The following is a 15,117-nucleotide window of genomic DNA, read 5'->3' as shown; positions in this document are numbered from 1 at the left end:
CTTCATTAGATCCATCGCTCCCTAGCGATGGCCGTTGCCAGGAAGCGACGCGCCTGCGCATTGCGACCTATGCACAGCATAAACAGCAGCGTGCGATCAGGCTGAATCACCCCCATGGGGCGCGATGGGCCCCCGCGATACCTGTGAGGTGTAGGGAGGGAGGTCTCCGTCACCTCCCTGGGCTCTCCACACTCCTTCCCCCACGCCGGGAAACAGCAGTAGGCTGTCCCAGGCGCCTCCTCCTCTCCCCTGCAGCTGGAAGGACCTCCGGCTGCGTTGTTAGGGGGAGGAGGAGTTTACCTTCCGGGTCCAGGCTTCCTGGAGGAAGGTATGACGGGAGGGTGGGGGTTGAGCATCTGCGGCGGAGGCGGCGGGTTGCGGCAGCCAGCGATAAGAAGCCCGTAGGCTTCTATAGGCTATCGCCATCCAAAGATGGCGATACCCTGGGCAGCGAAAACCCGGCGGCCGGCTCTTAGTACATTTGAAAACGGGTGCTTTACCGCATTTTTCCCTTAGTACATCTCGCCCATTATGTGTAAGGAACACTACTGTGGCTGTTATTTGTAAGGCTGCTAATTTTGTGTGTAGCGGGCATGTGAAGATATATTTATAGTTTGATAATATGAAGTTACGATGCCAGGCCCACTTTTCAACGAGCCATTGGGGGGGGGGCTGGAGCCGGCCCTGCTTTCCAGATACAGTAGTGAAAAAGTGGAATAGCCTCACATCAGAGGTGCAGGAGGCTAGACAGCAGAGCAATTTAAACATGCTTGATATAGACATAAGAATATAAAAAAAGGGGCAAAGTTGATGGGCTAGATGGTTCTTATCTGCCATCATACTGTATTTTTTATGTATCCCTGCTGGTATTCTTCATTTATTTATTTATTAGCAGTTTCTTCAACAGTTACAGAACAAAACTGGGCAAAGACAGACAGACATAGAGGTAGGAAGGCCCTGCTCGCAAGCTTACAATCTATAGGACTACCTAATTCATGGATTCCGGTCGTTAGGTCGACAAGCATTAGGTCGACATACATTGGGTCGACCATTGAAGGTCGACATGGTCACTATGTCGACATGCAAAAAGGTAAACATGAGTTTTTCACCTTTTTTCCCCATTTTTTTACCTTTTTCATACTTAACAATCCACGTGGACTAGAATTGGGAACGGTAACCTGTGCCGAGCGCAGCGAGGCACCTTGCCCGAAGCATGGTGAGCGAAGCGGTGCACTAATTTGGGTTCCCCATCACTTTTCAAAGAAAACGACACCAAAAACAGTCAAAAAAATCATGTCAACATTTTCCCATGTCGACCTTGTACATGTCGACCCAATGTCCATGTCGACCTAATGAACCACACCCATTTTTCATAAAATCTTTTTTTGTTGAATGTGTGGCCCTATTTCCTAAAACGCTGCAGCCTGCGATCACATATTGCCTCCCACATACACAAAGAAAGAATTTCAGAGCGTAACTCGGTAGTAAATACACACATAGCATGGTCACCATGTATACAGATTTTATGACAAGGGCAAGGTATATATTTACAGTAACTGGAAACCCAGCATCCTCTCCTGTTAGGCAGATTAACATTACACCATCTAATGTATTTTTAACAAATAATTGGTTCTTCTAGTTATACATATATAACATTATATATTATATACAAGTGCATCTTACATAGAGTAATCATTTGTCCAGAACTTAGAGATGAGACTGTAGTCCGATTGTGCATACTGCATTCCATATGAATTTTGCTTTGTATCTCTCTACTAGCTGTCATTATACAAATGTAAATGTGCCCCAGGAATATGTATAAAAGTGCACTCTGCACTGGATACAGTATAAGGTGTATGTATGCCGTGTATCGGAACCTGTATATATGTCTCTAAGGCTAAGCAGAGATGTACATGACCTCAATTGCAAAACATTACTAACAAAATATGTGTACGGTATTTTATTTTCCCAGTTTTAAAGTATGAAATAATTCCTTTTAAAGTTCCTTCATAGAGGAGAGAACGGAGTACTCCAAGTGGTTCCATTTCCACAACGTGACTAGAACCAGTAGCAGTTCCTGATTCTACAACACTGCACATCAGGTTCAACTCTGTCAGTTCTCTTAGTGTTAGTCAGAAGTCACTGAAGTCTTAGGTAATATATTATATATAGCATCAGCTCCAGAAAATCCTCTAGAACACATCTGGCTGTAGAACATGCCAGCAGGAGCACTCTACGGGTGCTTTCCTACACATCTCCTGCCAGTGAGATTTCCCAGTTTGCGATGTTCCAGGCCCAATCCGCACACGTCCAAGAATACGAGCACGGTTGTAAATTCGACCCTGGGAAAGAAAGACATAATATTATATTTTGAAGCATTTTGTTAAACCCTAGAAATCAATTGGTTAAGCAGCTGTAACCCGAAAATGGCAGACACTGCGATTTCAATTACCCATTGTTTGTCAGCTGTGTACCCAGAATTAACCAGAATAAATTCACTAATGCAGGCGCTGCTACGTGCAGCCTTTGTCTGGAACTCTACTGGTTCTATTATCTTCCAGCTCACGCTTCCCCTCCAGGCTCTTTGTGGGGGCTGTGAGAGAAATATAGCAGTCCAAGGAAATATTTATGGGTAGGGGAATGGGCACAATACTCAAACATAGGCCCTCATTCTTTAAGCAGCCGAGCAAACTCATAGTCGCCGCCCACGGGGGAGTGTATTTTCGCTTTGCATGAGTGCAAACGCCTGTGCAGCAGAGCGCCTGCAAACACATTTTGTGCAAAACAAGACCAGCCCTGTAGTTACTTATTCTGTGCGATGATTGCTGCGATGAGTGCAGGGGCGGATTGGTATGGCGGGAGACCGGGCAAGTTCCCGGACGGCCGGCCCATTTGGCCCAGAACAAGGCCGCTCATAGTGCTTCTGGGGCCGCCGCTACAGCGATCGCACGGTCGGCGGCAGCAGCTTGTGCGCATGCGCAAATGGGCATTATGCCCTTAGTCAAAATGGCCGCGGGAGTGCTGCTGCGCATGCGCGGCCACAGCAGCTCCTCCCAAGGGCCTTTGCGGAGCTCGTCGTGAGTGACGTCTCACGGATCCGCCTCTAGTCTCCCAGTGTGCTGTTCAGCCAGGAAAACTGCATGGGCGGCGGTGGCAGCTTTATAAAGTAAGCTATTTAGCTACGGTAGCGTCTACATTCTCACTTAGCTACAGCCTACATGCCTTTCTGACAGAATTAATAGAATAGCTCAGCTGTAAACATATAGGTTGTTTATTATTTTACTTGATGCCTGTATGGTAGTGAGAGGTTATTACAAAGCTCAGTACCTTTACCTCAAGAAAGTGAGAAACCAGTTCTGATATTTGCATTTAAACATGTCCAGAATTTAATAGGGAAATATATTGTACGTTTTCCTAATAGAATCCTTTACTATGTGCTCAACAAGCATGCACAGTAGAAAGTGGTGTAGATAATACCTTCAGGAGGGGTTGGGTCTGGGATGCCGGCAGCAGAATGCCGACGGGGGTGAGCACAACAATGCCCCCAGCCGCAGCAGCCATGGCAGATGCAGGATCCAGCAGCCGCCAATTCTGAATGTGATGGTATATATATATATATATATATATATATATATATATGTGTGTGTATGTACCAGTGGATAACATGCTCTACCTGGCGCATAGTGTATAACGTGCTCTACCTGGTGCAGTATGTCTAATGTGCTTTACCTGGTGCAATGTGTATAATGTGCTCTACCTGGCGCAAAGTGTATATCGTGCTCTACCTGGTGCAAAGTGTAGACGTGCTCTATCTGGCGCAATATGTATAACATGCTCTACCTGGTGCAGGGTATATAGGAGGTTCTACCTGGTGCAATCTGTATAAGCGGCACTACTGTATGGTGTAATGTGAATTGGCACTAATATGTGGCCATGCCCCTTCCCCATGAAGCCACGGCCTTAAAATTGTTCGGCTCGCCTACGGCGCGCACTTTCCTTTCCTGCCTGTGGTCAGTCCTTCTGACCAGCAATCCCTCCCACTTGACAGACTCCACCCCCTCAACACCCCCCCCCCCCCCCCATCCCTCCTATTAGGGCTGCTTCCATACATTTCCCGGGCTGGTTTTCAATCCCAATCCACCCCTGGATGAGTGACACGGTAATGACGTCAGATACCCGCCCAGCAAATGCCCGGCCACGCCTGCATTTTTCCAAACACTCCCAGAAAACGGTCAGTTGCCACCCAGAATCACCAACTTCCTGTCAATCTCCTTGTGTCCGCCAGTGCGACTGAAAGTGTCGCTACAATCTGTGCAAAACCACGATGCTCGTTGTACCCATATGCTGCGCGTGCACATTGCGGTGCATACGCATGTGCAGTTTTGGCATTTTTTATGATGATCGCTACGCAGCGAACAACGGCAGCTAGCGATCAACCCGGAATGAGGGCCATAGGACTAAATAAAAAAGAATGGTCAGGAGCAACCGCAGCTACAGATTTTTCTCCTCAGACAGAACACAGCAGCATTCTCACTGCACAGCGATGGCTTCTACCTGCTGGCATCCTCTGTACAATACTGCCCTGTGTGAAACAGTACATATCACGTTATAGTAGCGAAAACACCTTTATTATAAAGGACTCCCTGCCTGAACTACTGTATACCCATACTTTCTCAAGCACATGTGACTTATACAGATCGTACGGGGTATATTTACTAAGATGCAGGTTTATGGAAGTAGATAAGTTGCCAATAGCAACCAATCAGACTCTGCTTATCATTTATCTAGCAACTTCTAGAATATAATAGCTGGAACCTGATTGGTTACTAATGGCAACACCTCTACTTCTATAAACCCGCACCTTAGTAAATATACCCCTAAGGGGCTAATTACTCTCACCACAGACTACAGAAATTAATGGCAGGATGCAGTCACCATGTCCACAATCATAATGTCGACACCACAATGTCAACCGTTCTAAATGTTGGAATGTCTGCAGGAAGGTTATGGTGAGACTGCCAGACTCTGAAGACACAGCCGAAGCCACCAGATCTGCCAAGCAAGATAATGGTGGGTACACACTGATAGATATATCTGCAGATCAACTGATCTGCAGATATATCTATGGGCGGATCGGGCAGTGTGCTGTGCATACACACTGCCCGATCTGTCGGGGACTGACGTCATGAACTGGGCGGGCATGTACACACGCCCGCCCAGTTCAGCTGTCAATCACCGCCGGCTGCCGCAGCTTGTGTACGGGCGGTCGGCTGGTCGCCCGTACACACACACAGAGCGATGCGCCAATATATCGGTAGATATATTAGCAGTCGGCTGTGCTGCAGGGCCGATGCGATATGTCTGTGAACGACGGAGTTCACAGACATATCATCCATACTCACTGGCCGACGGACCCGCGATATATCGGCCAGTGTGAACAGGCCTTAAGTCTACTCTGGACCACAAGGAATGTTTTGTTAAAATTCTAATCATGTTGACATTATGGGGTCGATCCTATTAGCCGCAATGATATTACAGGTGCGAATCATCACGGCAGTGGCCGCACTTTACAGCGGCCCAATTTGCACAAAAGTGCTCTCCGCCCCATAGGGTTCCAAGCACTTTCGTGCGAATTCAGCCCGAAACCAACCCGCAAAGGGTGCGAGATCTGGTGCCGTTGTTGTCGTATAAATTCTGTGGCAACGGCACACTGCACCCTTCGCGGGAAATAGGATCGACCCTTATGACTGTTAGCCTCAATGAGTACCTACTGCACACAACTGCACAATATACATATATCTAAACAGACAATATATAGACATATCTTACATTTATACCACTTAATGTATATAATTTCATTTGCGATGACATTGTTACATATTTGCATAAAGTAAGCCATATTCTCTGGGCAGCTATAACTATTCATGAGCATTAATGAGAGCATGAACATCACAAGTCCTGGAAGGAGGATGCTCAGTGTGGTTATGGGAATTATTTCTGTGACATCGTGGGCCTTTAGTGATTACGAGACAGCGTCAAAGGGGTTGGGTACGGGATGCCAGCAGTTAGGATGCTGGTGGTCACTATTCTGACTCCGGCATCCTAACTGCTATAATCTCTAACCCTCCCTTCAGTAGAGGCTCTTGCCACGGGCAAGCATGCTTTTTGGCCGGGGCGCCACTGCCCCGAGGGCGCCGCCGCGTGACAAGAGCCGCTCCTCCTGATCCCGGCGACCCCCCGCAACCCCTCCGCTCCCCGACTGCAGTGACAAACACTAGAGGTCTTAATTGACCCCTAGTGTCTATGCGGCGCTACTATGGGAGAGAAGTCATGACGTCTCTCCCATAGTAGAGAGGAGCCGGCGGCCGGAGACGGAGGGCAGCGGTAAGTATTGTGTGTGGTTTTTATTTTATGTGTGTGTGTGTGTGTGTGTGTGTGACACTACTGGGGCACAGCTACAGGGGGCACAACTACTGGGGGCACTGGCACAGCTTCAGGGGCACAGCTACTGGGGCACTGGCAGAGCTACATGGGGCACAACTACTGGGGGGCACTGGTACAGCTGCAGGGGGCACAACTACTGGGGGCACTGGCACAGCTACAGGGGGCACAACTACTAGGGGAACTGGCACAGCTACAGGGGGCACAACTGCTGGGGTCACAACTACAGGGGGTACAACTACAGGGGGCACAGCTACAGGGGGGCAAATCAACTGAAGGCACATCTAGGGGGGGGCAAATCTACTGGGGGCACAGCTACTGGGGGCAAATCTAATGGGGGCACAGCTACAGGGGGCACAGCTACTGGGGCACAACTACAGGGGTCACAACTACTGGGGGCACTGCTACAGGGGGCACAACTACAAAGGGCACGGCTACAAGGGGCCCAGATAGGGGGCACACAAACTTCCACCCTGGGTGCCACAAGGTCTAAAACCGTCCCTGCCTCACTTCCTGCAGCCTAACCTTAACTCTCCGTTCCATTAGCCTAACCCTCCCCCACAGCCTAACCCTAACCCTCCGCCCGCAGCCTAACCCTAACCCTTCCCCCACGGCCTATCCCTAACTTTCCCTCTATATCCTAACCCTAAACCTCCCCGACTTACTAACGTTCTGGATTCCAGCTGTCTGGATTCCAGCACCGGTCTCCTGATCGCCAGCATCCTGTACGGCGGGATGCTAACTACATCGCTGTCAAAGCAGTCTGACTATAGCTGCTAAGTTAAAAGATGGTTAAATTGTTTTCTCTTACGTCCTAGAGTATACTGGGGTTCCATTTAGTACCATGGTGTATAGATGGGTCCACTAGGAGCCATGGGCACTTTAAGAATTTGATAGTGTGGGATGGCTCCTCCCTCTATGCCCCTCTTACCAGACTCAGTTTAGAAAATGTGCCCGGAGGAGCCGGTCACGCTTATGGAAGCTCTTGAAGAGTTTTCTGCATTTATTTTATGTTTGTTATTTTCAGGCAGGGCTGGTTGACACCAGCCTGCCTGCTTCGTGAGACTTAGGGGGGGGAACGGCCCAACCTCTTGAAGGGTTAATGGTCCCGTTCCCCGCTGACAGGACACTGAGCTCCTGAGGGAACAATTCGCAAGCCCCACCATGGCGAGCGTACATTCCCGCAGCACGCCGCCACTCCTAACAAAGCCAGAAGAAAGTAGAGTGGTGACTACTAATCCGGCATTCTGACTAGTGGGACGCTGGCTATTATGGCGGCATGAGGGTACGGAGATGCACGGCTCCTAACTGGGGCGGAATGCGTCTCCAGACCCAGTACACAGCTGCGTCTCAGCACACTGTACACAGTACCCACACTGGCAAAAATAGCCTTAAAACGTTTTTTTGTCCATTTTAAGCACCAGATTACCTCAGCCAGTATAAAAATGCGGGAAGACCGCACGCCATTGAAGGGGCGGGTCCTACACTATGAGAGGTTCCAACAGCTCACCATCGCCATTTTCCCTCTGCAGTGGACACAGACGCTGACTGACAGGGACACGCAGCTCCTCCGGAGAGACTCCAGCGGTACCAGGGGGGTCATAGCAGGGGGAGAACGATTCTTAGTGTACTAAGGGGTCTAGTTACTAAGATTTGGATGGAGATAAATAAAGTCTCAGCCAATAGGCTCCTAACTGCCATGCCACATTCTGGGTTTGAAAAATGACAGTTAGGATCCAATTGGCTGGGACTTTATCTCCGTTGGATTTATCTCCATCCAAGGCTTTGTAAATAGACCCTTAAGTCCCCTATCAGGGTACTTAGTCTGCGACCCGGCTAAGCTTGGCATTAGCGATAAGGGCGCGGTGGGGTCTGGCTCCAAATAACTCTGTGTCTCCCTGAAGGGCATTTGTGGGTTAATTGTGCTCAACCTTTTCGTGTGTGTGTGTGCGCGCGCGCGCTATTACATTTACAGTATGTCAGGCAAAGAGTGTGTTTCTTGTACAGCGGAGTGTTCCTCTTCACTGGGGTACTCACTACTGGGTACTCAGGGCAGTGCACCTTCCCAGAATAGCGGGGCTGAACCGGATTGGGTTACTTCCATTAAGGGAATGATCTCATATTTTTCTACAAAGCTATCCCACAATGAGAAAGAGACGCTATACCTGAGACAGACTGTGGATGAGTTTATGAACAGAGACTCAGTCCCCAAACCAGCGTCTCAATCATCTCCCATTTGTCTGCAAAAACGATCTATGGCCCATATTCTGCAGTCTGACTCTGACACTACACTGACGGGTCAGATATTGAGGAGGGTGAGGTGGATTTGGAGAGGGGGGGATGCTACTCTCTCACAAGGAATAGAGGCTCTTATAGAGGCTATCAGAGATGTTCTGCAGATTCCTGATAAGGTGTCAGAGGAGTGTGAGGAATCTTATTTTAATGTAAAAAATAAGTCCTCAGTCACTTTTCCTGCGTCAAAGGAATTGAACACCCTGTTTGATGAACCGTGGGTTAAACCTGATAAGAAATTTCAAATCCCTAAAAGGTTGCTCTCATCTTTTACTTTTCCCTTAGAGGATAGGAAAAAATGGGAAAATCCACCAATAGTGGATGCATCAGTCTCTTGGCCTAATTCAGACCTGTTCAGGTGCTTGACACGGGATATCCACACATCAACATGATGGCCTCTCGTCTCAAGAAGAAACTCAAGCGGTATTGTTACAGGTCGAGAGAACCACAGGCAGTGGCGGTGGACGCTCTGACGACTCTATGGGTCTATCAGATGGAGTATGTGTTTCCGCCACTTCCTCTGATCCCCAAAATTCTGAAAAGAATAAAAAGGGAAAAGGTTCAAGCAATTCTCATTGCTCTGGACTGGCCAAGAAGGGCCTTGTACGCGGACCTCCTGGAGATACTCCTCGAAGATCCGTGGCCTCTACCTCTTCTCAAGGATCTTCTGCAATAGGACCCGTTCGTCTATCAGGACTTACCGTGGCTACGTTTGACGGCATGGAAGTTGAATGGCTGATTCTAGCCAGAAGAGGGATCCCTAATAAAGTTATCCCGACTTTGATCCAAGCCAGGAAGGGGGTAACGTCTAAACATTACCACCGTATATGGAAGAAATATGTCTCTTAGTGTGAGAGCAGAAATTATTCTGCGGTGGAATTTCATCTGGGACGTATCCTGCTTTTTCTGCAGGCAGGTGTGGATGTGGGCCTACGTCTGAGCTCCAAAAAAGTCCAGATTTCAGCCTGGTCCATTTTCTTTCAAAAACAAATGGCTTCTCTCCCTGAGGTCCAGACCTTTTTGAAAGGTGTTCTGCGCATCCAAACTCCCTTTGTGCCTCCCGCGGCACCTTGGGATCTCAATTTGGTGCTTCAGTTCCTCCAATCGGACTGGTTTGAACCGTTACAGTTGACATAAAGTACCTTACGTGGAAGACCGTCACACTGTTGGCCTCAGCTTCAGCAAGACGTGTGTCGGAGCTAGGGGCGTTGTCTCACAAGAGTCCCTACTAAATTTTTCATGAGGGCAGAGCTGAACTCAGAACTCGTCAGCAATTTCTTCCTAAGGTGGTGTCTGCATTTCACATCAACCAACCTATTGTGGTTCCGGCTATTATGGACACCTCTGCTGCTTCAAAGTCTTTGGATGTTGTAAGGGCTTTGAAGGTGTATGTAAAGAGAACAGCTCGTCACAGGAAATCCGACTTGCTGTTCGTTCTATGTGATCTCAATAAAATTGGGTGTCCTGCTTCAAAGCAGATAATGGCACGCTGGATCAGGTTCACTATCCAGCGTGCTTATTCCACGGCAGGATTGCCGGTTTTAAGATCTGTACAGGCCCACTCTACTAGGTCGGTGGGTTCTTCCTGGGCTGCTGCCCGGGGTGTCTCGCTTTACAGCTCTCCCGAGCGGCGACTTGATCAGGTTCGAACACGTTTGCTAAGTTCTGCAAGTTTGATACTTTGGCCTCTGAGGACCTTCAGCTTGGTCAGTCAGTTATGCAGGAACCTCAGCACTCTCCCACCCGGTTTGGGAGCTTTGGTACATCACCATGGTACTAAATGGAACCCCAGTATCCTCTAGGACGTAAGAGAAAATTGGATTTTAATTACCTACCGGTAAATCCTTTTCTCGTATCCGGAAGAGGATACTGGGCGCCCACCCGGTGCTTCGTTCTTCCTGCACTGTTGCTTGGTTAGGTATTGTTTGGTTCAGCTGTTGCTGTTCCTTTTTAAAGTTAGGTTAGCATAGCTTTCCTCTGTTTGTTTGTGCTGGTTCGGAATCTCACCACTATATTTATCTATCCTTCTCTAAAAGTATGTCCGTCTCCTCGGGCACAGTTTCCTAGACTGAGTCTGGTAGGAGTGGCATAGAGGGTGGAGCCAGCCCACACTATCAAATTCTTAAAGTGCTCATGGCTCCTAGTGGACCCGTCTATACCCCATGGTACTAAATGGACCCCAGTATCCTCTACCGACTAGGAGTAAAGGATTTACCGGTAGGTTATAAAAATACTATTTAATATACCATGGAATTTTCTTAGCTGATTTTTTTATGTAATAAATGGTCTGTATGATAATAACCGAACATTGTTATTCAGCTGTTATTCAGGCAACACTATTATTGTTGGTGTTTTTTCTACAAATAGCTTGAGAGATAGAGTTCCTGATCTATAACTAAACTACTAAGGCCTGATTCAGATGTGGATAGAGTTGCTATCGCTGCTACTTACATGGAAGCCGCACTAATATGGTAATGCAGCATGAGGCATCACGCCCCCTGCATGCATTACTGATCCGAGCTGCGTTCTAGCACACAGCATGGGATCACCTGCGGCACCATTGGCCAGCTGCATGACCCAAGGGTCACACAAGCCGGTCGCCACAGATACAACAAAGAGACCAAGAAATCTCCTTCCTCCGACAGAGATCCCGGCCTCATCCCTCCCCCACAATGGTGGAAACACGCCTCAGTTTGGGAAATGGATGCTGCTGCCTCCCCGTCCCCAAATGGCAGCAGACTGACAATCACAGATCTGATTGCTATGTCGCACAAAGTACTGAAATTCAGGACTTTGCGGCATGTGGCGCTCATCTGCCCACCTCAGAGTTAGGCCCAATGGTAATTCAATTTCCTCCTCGATAAGAATGCCCACACAATAATACACTTATAGTAAGGCTACTATTTTATGCCTCTGCAGGTTACAGGAATAGAGGCGTTTAGTCTTTTCTTTTCTTTACAACTCACCTGCATCACCAAAAATTCTAAATGCAGCGTTTGACACTGTGCAGACTCCAGAGGGACATCAAATAGAAATGGTGCATTCCACACAGGACTGGACCCTGACACAGTCCTTGTCTCCTTCATGTCCGCTACCTGGTTGTCCTGAATCAGCCGTATACTGACAAAGTGATCTACATTTGGGGCAGAAGAGTCAGAGATTATAATTACTATTATCATTTATTAAATTATAGCTCTGTCAAACAATATGGTTGTAAATATTTATGTCATAAAGGGGCTCATTTATAATTTATCAGGTTTTAGACTCGATTATTAGAAATCTGCAGCAATAAGAAATTCCTTATCGCCCCAATGTATTAATTATTACATCCAGGGAAAGGAGCTCTGATAGGACAAGTGGTGGAATCAGTGATCACTTTATGCTGCTGTACTGCGGGCAGCCTACTGTGCATGTGCTGTAGTTATCAGACAGCGCATGCGTGAGTGGCTAATGCCAGAGATTCAGAGGATCCCTCTCCCAGTAAATTATTCAACATGTAGTCTATAGGCTACAATGGGTAACAGGGCCAATGTAAATCTCACAAAATAGAAGCCCCCTTGGAAATCTATGGGGAGTGGGGACTATTATTGTGATCCGAAATGGGAACCGCAGAAGATGGGAGATAACTGCTGTGGAGCCCCTATAACACATCCAAGGGGTGTACCTCGTTATACTGACGTTCGGGATCCTGGCACTCAGCATACCGGTGCGGCGCTCGCCATGCTGCGGGCTATTTATTCTCCCTCCAGGGGTGTCGTGGACACCCCAAGAGGCAGAATAGTTGTTGGTATCCCGGCGTTCGGAATCCCAGCACTGGTATGCAGAGCGCCGGGATCCTGACAGCCGGGATATTGAGTGCCTCCACATCCAAGGGACACTTCCATATTGCAGTTATAGGGATCTCCCACAAAATGTGTTTAATATATATGAACCTAAAAGTTTGATATAACATGTCCATTGGTTGCCTTGCCAAATTGTGTAGCTCAACAAAATGGCGCCAAATGTTACTAAGCTCAAAAGGATTTACAGTTGCCATGGGGATGGATGCATATTATGGCAATGAGACCATGTCGATTATTTTAAGCTCTAACAATCAGATGATCCGATTTATTAATAATAAAAATAAACATAATGTTATTTATATAGCGCTCTTTCCCCAATAGGACTAAAGGCACTTAACAGACTTAACATAATATACAGAAACAATGAAGAACAGAAAAGCTTTTCAAACAGAGAGCATGAAGATATTAAAGGGACAATTATGGATATACTTGAGTATTTAGTATCAGCTTCCTTCAGTGGTTTTATTGGGAAATATGTACAATGTATACAAAATGAGCAATATGATTTGCTGCGGATGTGTGTTGTGTACATGTTCTTGTTAGGCGCTCTCTTACCTGGAGCTCCTGGCATGCGTGTTAGTTTAGTCAGATTCTCTGCCTTCTGCACCATCACTTTGATTCGACTGGCTACTGCCTGGTGCTGCAGGAGAATCAATATCTGTCCAGGAGATTTGGTAGTAGACGTGGGAGTGGAGAAGACATCCATAGTGCTAAGACTCTACAGAGACCGAGAAAGATGTTACCAGCTGTGTGTATAATACTACATTTTACAGTAACTTATATTAAGGTGACTGTGCTCAAAAATGGTACCTATTTCACTTATATGTAGGGTAGATAAATATTAGAGATGTGCGCCGACCCCATGTTTTGCTTTTGAATCCGTATTTTAAATAAATAAAAAATAAAAACAGCTTAAATAACAGAATTTGAGGGTGTTTTTGTTCCTACAGTTTTATTAACATCAATAACATTAATTTCCACTAATTTCCATTCAGGTTTGACCACCTCACAGCTCAAAATATTGTTTTCATCCAGTTTAGACAAAAATGTTGCACTGAGGTAGCTGGATGACTCAGCGACAGTAGTGGGAGGTACAAACATGTGGCACTTAAAACTTCCAACATCTAGGAAACATAATGGCACTGCACTGGCAGACAGGGTGGAAGTTTAATAAACTATAAAAATGATTGTCATCTACACAAGAAGAGAGTCAGCAATGCTCCAAACAGCGCATAATGCAAAGAAAAGAGGTGCAAGATGGAATTGCCACCCACCCTTATGTTGTATATATTAAACGTGACATACAGTTTAACACACTAATCACTTCAGCGACAGGTACTGCCACTTGTGGCTAAAATGATTGGTTTGTTTGGGCCCCCGCAAAACAAGCTGCCAATGGGCAGTGAACATTTGCTATGATCTCTACGTACACAAACTGGCTCTACATAGACAAGATGACTTCATCGCCATCATCATCCAATTCCTCATCCCCATCAGTGTTTACATCATCTTCTTCACACAATAATAATTTGTCCCTGCTCGAATCCACCATTACAGGTGCCTCTGTATTTTTTGGAGGTAATTGTCGGTAAATGTCTTCCTCCTGGAATTGATCATTCATTTTGATGAGCATCGTCTATTCCACATTTTGGGGAAGTAACCTCCTACGCCGATTGCTGACAAGATTCCCGGCTGCGCTGAAAACTCTTTCTGAGTATACACTGGAGGGTGGGCAACTTAAAGTCAGTTTGTGCAAGGGTCTCCAAATAGCCTTCTTTCCTGCTAGTAGTAAAACATCCGACATGCCTATTTGGATGCTATCACTAAAATAATGATCGACCATTCTTTGAATGGTGACAGTATTGTTGGCAGGGTGTGCTGGGCTATCTGGTGCAGTGACGTCAGTCCACACACTGAGTGACTTAAACAGTAATGCAGGTTTATTTAGTGTACACAAGGTGACTCAGATGTAACACTGATAGCGGTAATCGGGAGCCCATATATCACACAAGGTAACAGCATTAGGTAGTGGTACTTATCAGGAGATATCTGTGGGGGTAAAGTATGGAGAACTGCACAGCCGTGCAGTCTGACTCCCACTGTAGAGAAGATGATGCATGCACTGGAACACTGGGAGTCTCTGTAGCTGAGATCTGCTCCCAGTCTCAGCACTGCATACTTGTACACCAGGACTCAGTCTCTCAGTCTCTGTGTGTGTCACACTCTCGTCACTCTCTCCTACATGGAGGAACAGTAACTTACATAATATCACTCCACCTCCAAGTGACTCCTGACACTAGAGGTCTGACACTAGGGGTTGAACCCATAGACTGGTACACAGAAGGAGACTGGTACAGAGCACACCATATCCTAACAAGTATCAGATGGAGTCACAGTAGACATGTCACTACTTGTAGGCAGTTCTTTTAGGCACAACCAGATGACATGAGGCTTTGATGAGTGATCTGCATCAACACTAGTGGGTCTCTTAGTAAAATTTAGTTTTTTCCTGGCAGCAGCAGTTGCCTTAGAAACTGAAAGA

General features: G+C 46.9%; 1 protein-coding gene across 2 annotated transcripts in view; it reads right to left on the bottom strand.

Moving 5' to 3' along the window:
- Positions 1-899: 899 nt before the first annotated feature.
- Positions 900-15,117, bottom strand: part of ARID3B (AT-rich interaction domain 3B) — a 546,358-nt gene continuing 532,140 nt past the window's right edge. The window contains exons 10-12 of one of the 2 annotated variants that reach the window (XM_063926363.1): positions 13,131-13,293; positions 11,700-11,866; positions 900-2,342 (exon numbers count right to left, since the gene is read on the bottom strand). In XM_063926363.1, the coding sequence (XP_063782433.1) occupies positions 2,193-2,342; positions 11,700-11,866; positions 13,131-13,293 (480 nt within the window). In that variant the 3' untranslated portion in view covers positions 900-2,192. The remainder of the gene's footprint in view (positions 2,343-11,699; positions 11,867-13,130; positions 13,294-15,117) is intronic. The other variant, XM_063926364.1, reaches the window with a different exon arrangement.

Source organism: Pseudophryne corroboree, chromosome 6, assembly GCF_028390025.1.
Source record: "Pseudophryne corroboree isolate aPseCor3 chromosome 6, aPseCor3.hap2, whole genome shotgun sequence".
Taxonomy (NCBI): Eukaryota; Metazoa; Chordata; class Amphibia; order Anura; family Myobatrachidae; genus Pseudophryne; species Pseudophryne corroboree.
The sequence above is the reverse complement of the archived record's forward strand: the minus strand, read 5'-3'. Positions and strand labels throughout refer to the sequence as shown.